The following is a 5,549-nucleotide window of genomic DNA, read 5'->3' as shown; positions in this document are numbered from 1 at the left end:
CTTGAAGCGGGCCGACCGTAGCAGCGACTCGGCACACCGGCGAGGGCGACTTGGAGGCCGCAAGGGTTGCAACGGCTCACAATCCGGCCATAGCAGAGGCGGACTCGTTCAGACGGCGACGACAGCTCAGAGGCGGGAGCAAGGCCGTGACCTAGCGGGTCGAGGCACAGCTGCAGTAGGGACGAAAACCGCGGAGATGGCAGAATCCGAGTCTAATCCGAGTCTTCCTCCACATCGTGGTTGGTTTAATTAATCCGTGTCCGGGTCGTCGCTGGTCTGGAGACCCATGTTGATCTGATCCTGTATCTGTAGTAGTCCTTGATCTCTGTGTTGGGATCGGAACACGCCTTGACGTGATGGCTTGATGGATTAGTAGATGTAGTGCTCAACTATCATTGAAGGATTTATAAATATGAAATATAGTACTTTAGTAGGTAGTGCCTCCACGTGAGTAGTACTAGTAGATTAACATGCCTTTGGTTTTCACACGATGGGAATATCACAAACATCCACGAATCGATGCCTCGGGACCTGTGGCATGTCCGATCAGCAAAATAGATGTATAGTAGAAACCGTCTCGGCGACTTGATGGTCGATAGTGTTGCAGCGGAAATTAATCAGTTTAGATGGATCGCCTCGTCGCGCATGGCAGTGCACACAGATGTAATCCTAACTCTCATCTTGATCCAATCTCGTATATGACGTCCCGACTATTCGTCAACAACATGGATCCTTCCATGCCAGCGGCAGAAAATTTCACAGAAACCACATGGAACCTGTTTGCTTGATGTGGAGCTTTCAGTTCCGGCTCTTCATGATCCGGATGATCGCGAACTTCTCGAACCCTAGGAGAGATCCCTCCAAGAACTCATCACCACCGTGCGCCACGGCCCCACGGTGGGCGCCAACTGTCGTGGAATTAACACGTCAGATGTCCTATGTGTAAGGACATAGCCATGAGGCCAGCCCATCTATGTAGTAGCTTGAGAGGGGTTGATTGGGATGAGAGACGCAGGGCGGTCCAACGCACGAGACAAGGGTTTAGACAACTTCGGGCCCCGGGAAACATCATCCGGTAACAACCCTACATGCTGTTTGTGGCTAGGTCTCATTATGCTTATGAGAGAGTCGCCGGTAAACCGGCTCTTTGAGTCTAGCCCTAGAGATTGTTTCTTGTTGCTCTTTTTTCTTTGGGGTGCCCTGCCCCTCCTTATATAAGTTAGAGGGGCGGGTTACATGTGGAGTGCTAGTAGGACTAGGACTAGTCTATCTTCTCTTACAAGTTAATTACAAGTCCGGGTCTTGCTTCCTCGTAAAGGAAATATTCGTCATCCCTTTCCTTTTAATCCGGCCCATCATAACGTGAGCCGACCTTTTGGGTTTTAGGCCTTGTTGTCCATCTGACCCGCCCGCCGGGTTACTAATGAGTCGCCAAGATCGGCCAGGTTATCTGTGAATCGCCAAGCTCCGGGCGGGTTACTAGTGAGCCGCCAATTCCGGCCGGGTCATACCGCGGGGTATATCCCCGACAGGGCTGGTGTGTGGGTGTTGGAGAATTCGCCCACACGCCCCGCAGCACGCGGTTTGCCAGCTACGCTGTATGGGCGAACTAGTTTCTGCCCACACAACCACCACCTAGTCCACGCGCGTGTGGGCGAACTGCTTTTTGCCCACACGACAATTGTACGTTGTTGGATGGCAACTGCCGTTACCCGTACGTTGCAACTACGATTCGTTGCTACACGGCAACTGCAGTTGCGCGTACGTGGCAACCAGATAAACACACATGGCAACTGTGATTAATCATACATGGCAACTATGGTTGGACCACACGTGATAACTAGGTCAAGACACATGGCAACTACTGTTTGACCATATGTGGAAGTAGTTAATCACGCACGGCAACTATGGCTTGATTACATGCGGCAACCACCATAAATTAGACATGTCAACTATAGTTAATCAAAACAGATAGAGTTGACATGCTTTTACAACTACATTTGCCATCCAAGATAACTAAATCTGCCATCCCGGATGGCAACTAAATCGTCATCCGCAGGGTATCTAACGTAGTTGTGGTAGAACGTGTGGGCATTTTTGCTTCATGCCACACACACGGGGATGGAGATGAGTTGTAATTGTTGGGCGTGTGGCGCAAAGTAGCTACGCCCACACGTGTGGGCAACTCTAATGTTCACCCATACACAGCCCGTGTGGGCTGCCTCCTGCTCACGGCACACACGATATGTGGGCGAATGTATAGTATACCACACATGTGGGCGTTATCGGCATCTTTAAAAGAAACATTTTATCTGCTGGACAATCCTTTGTTTTAGGGATATCTGCCGAACAATCAAGAGTCCAAGTCACGAAGGTTTTAGATCATAGCTGTTGTGGGTCCGCTTTTAGTTATAAGTATCTAAGGGTCGTACTTTACAGATTAATGAAGGGTCCATCAAATTAACGGTCAGATGTTTCTGATTAATGCGGGATTTTCTAGCTATTTCTCTAATTTTGACCCGTATTTTCCTTTTAATATATAATAGATAGATACGTGTTGAGTAATGAATGATTAGGAAAAAAAAGAAGAGAGAGGGCACTTACAAGTTACAAGGCATATTTGATCGACCGTAAAACTTGATCCGTAGCAGTGAATGAAAATCTTCTTGCGCACGTCGTATAAAAAGAAGCGCGTGCATCACGCGGCAATGAGCTCGTCGTTGTTATCCGACCAATGCATGTGCTAGCTAATAAAACAACTGACAGATAAGAGACTTGGAACCCCACCTTTGTTGCAGTAATTCTGCCCTCTGTTGCTATTTGCAGGTCGCCGGGGCTGTTCGGTTTATGACGCGCGCTGTGTGATGTCTCTTTTTCGTGCATAACTTTTTTTAACGGTGTTTTCGTGCATAACTTGCTAGTAGGTTGGTCGATTGGCCTCCACTCAACAGACGGAAGCGCAGTGCGGCTTGGATTCATAACGAAAAATCTGTAAACGCGTTGGCGATATTTGAGAGCTAATCCTATCCTATATCCTCTGTTTTGTAAGTTTCCAAGTAGTTGATCCATTTTGAGCACATGCAAGCCCTCACGTCAAATATCATCTATTGGAGATGTTCTAAGTAGTTGATCTATTTTGAGCACATTTAAACCCTCCGCTTCATCAACCATATGCAATCATTTACATTCCACTTTCTAGCACATGCAAACCTCCACGTCAAACATATGCAAGCCCTCCCCGTCATCTTTTTTTTTTCACCAACAAATTATTCCATCTCGATCCATACTCCATAGACAGAGCATATTGCATTAAAGCTAATAATTAATGAGCTGTCCGTTAAGTAATTATCTGGCAGTATAGTGCAAAGGAATCTTGGTAGTATCATCCGTCCATCAACAAACAGACCCGCCCCTCTCCAAAGCAGTGTGCGTAACAAGCCATGTGGACGCGCATAGCCCTGTCCTGCAACAAACTGCTCCTCGCTCAGCTTTTGAGCAGTGTGGGTAAGAAATGTCGAGGAGCACAGTCCACCTCGAGTTCCACGAGTGAATAATTGAATCAGTGTTAGTTGTTGTAGCAATAGCAAAAATGGATGCTATATAAACCCTCCTAGCTGGGTAAGTAATCAACACACAAACACAACACCAGCCTCATAGCAAGAGAGAGAAAGCAATGGCTGACAAGTCTTCCCCGATGATGACAATCCCCACCGACGCTGAGCTAATCCAGGCGCAAGCTGACCTTTGGCGCCACTGCCTCAGCTACCTCACACCAATGGCGCTCAGGTGCGCCATCCAGCTCGGCATCCCTACCGCGATCCACCGCCTCGGCGGTGCCGCGTCGTTGCCTGACCTAGTCACCGCGCTGTCCCTCCCACCATCAAAGGCGCCGTTCCTCAGCCGTCTCTTGCAGCTGCTGTCCACGACGGGGGTGCTGGCATCAAACGAGGCTAGGATCTACAGCCTCGTCCCGCTGTCCTACCTTCTCGTGGATGGTATACTCGTTGATGGAGATGCTAGCCAGGCAGCTCTTGTGCTCTGCTTGACCTCGCGGTATCACATGGAGGCGGCTATGGGGTTGGCCGACTGGTTCAAAAAGGATATCGCTCAACCCGTGCCATCGCCGTTCGAGGACGTGCATGGCGCGACACTCTTCGAGGAGAGTATGACCGTCCTCGACCCTGAGAGTGACAAGTTATTCAATGAAGCTTTAGCTGCCCATGACCATATGGGAATCGGCACAATATTGCGGGAATGCCATGGCTTATTCAATGGCTTGCAGTCGCTCACCGACTGTTGTGGTGGTGATGGAACGACAGCTAGGGCCATTGTTAAGGCCTTCCCTCACATAAAGTGCAACGTGTTGGACCTTCCAAGGGTGATCAATAAAGCTCCAAGCGATGGCCTCGTTAACTATATCGCTGGTGACATGTTCCATTCCATCCCACCTGCTCAAGTTGTAATGCTCAAGGTACAAACTGGTATCTCTCTACCATGTTTCATTTTTTTGCCTGCATTCTGTACCGCATAGATATTGCAAACTTGCGTCACTAGTAGGCACGTTTTTTCAGGTGTCATTATTATTTAAATGAAACTAACTACAAATGCTTATGCATAATTGCACAAAGTTCATAAACTGTTTGTCCTTGAAAATACATTGCTTGACTGTAAAGATATTTGTGCATGCCAGCTTGTTCTACACTTCTGGAGCGACGAGGATTGCATCAATATCCTAACTCAATGCAAGAAGGCCATTCCTTCTCGAGAAGTGGGAGGAAAAGTTATTATCATGGACATTGTGGTTGACTCTTCTTCAGGACCGTTATTCGAAACCCAAATGCTGATGGATATGGTAATGATGGTATGTACCAGGGGACGACAACGTGATGAAAATGACTGGAGTGCCATCTTTATGAAGGCAGGGTTTAGTGACTACAAAATTGTCAAGAAGCTTGGAGCTCGAGGTGTCATCGAGGTCTATCCATAAGTTCGTGTTGCGAATGGTGTGATTGTGACCATCTAGTATAAATCGGCGTGGTACAATAAATAAATAAATAAGCGAGGCGTGTGGTGCGTTACTATCTAATGGAGAATGCAATGTAATAAAAGTTGATAGCTAAAACTTTAAGGGCTACCACATCGCACATGTGGTAAGCAATCCAAGTTGGATGAAACGTTTGGGGCGTGGTCGCGACAAAACTAGTATGTATTTTTTTTAGGAAGTATGTGCATGAAAGTTGGTATCGAGAAGTGTTGAGGCACTCGGTGTGTATCTACGTACGTGCCATGTTTGTATACTCCAACATGAGGAGATATTATGCTTACCATATCTGTCTATTTGACGATTGGTAAATCCACAAACATGAAAAATTAAGCCCTCGGCCAGTTAGAACTCGCGATCCTAACACATAGGATGGGTGCAGAGGACATTCCACTGCGTTGGTAGCAGCTTCCTAAGCGCTACTAGTTAAATACATATCTATATCAAGGTAGAAAAATGAATTTAGAATTCAATAAAAAATTTCATTCGAGATGTTTGATATTTCATG

The 5,549-nt window shown here is 47.1% G+C and overlaps 1 protein-coding gene across 1 annotated transcript; it reads left to right on the top strand.

Moving 5' to 3' along the window:
• The first annotated feature begins 3,632 nt into the window (after positions 1 to 3,632).
• Positions 3,633 to 5,261, top strand: LOC123076953 (flavonoid O-methyltransferase-like protein Os11g0303600). The gene is made up of 2 exons (XM_044499124.1): positions 3,633 to 4,471; positions 4,691 to 5,261. Exons 1-2 carry the CDS (start codon positions 3,674 to 3,676, stop codon positions 4,985 to 4,987), a joined length of 1,095 nt encoding a protein of 364 aa, XP_044355059.1. The 5' UTR covers positions 3,633 to 3,673; the 3' UTR covers positions 4,988 to 5,261.
• The last annotated feature ends 288 nt before the right edge of the window (positions 5,262 to 5,549 follow it).

This window comes from Triticum aestivum, chromosome 3D (assembly GCF_018294505.1).
Source record: "Triticum aestivum cultivar Chinese Spring chromosome 3D, IWGSC CS RefSeq v2.1, whole genome shotgun sequence".
Classification (NCBI taxonomy): domain Eukaryota; kingdom Viridiplantae; phylum Streptophyta; class Magnoliopsida; order Poales; family Poaceae; genus Triticum; species Triticum aestivum.
Note: the sequence above shows the minus strand (reverse complement) of the source record. Positions and strands in the feature narration are given on the sequence as shown.

Excerpts from the sequence above, each read along its gene's own strand:
- LOC123076953 (XM_044499124.1), top strand. The coding sequence starts at position 3,674 with ATGGCTGACAAGTCTTCCCCGATGATGACAATCCCCACCGACGCTGAG. Across the intron at positions 4,472-4,690 it reads CTCAAGTTGTAATGCTCAAG|CTTGTTCTACACTTCTGGAG; the intron begins GTACAAACTGGT and ends TGTGCATGCCAG.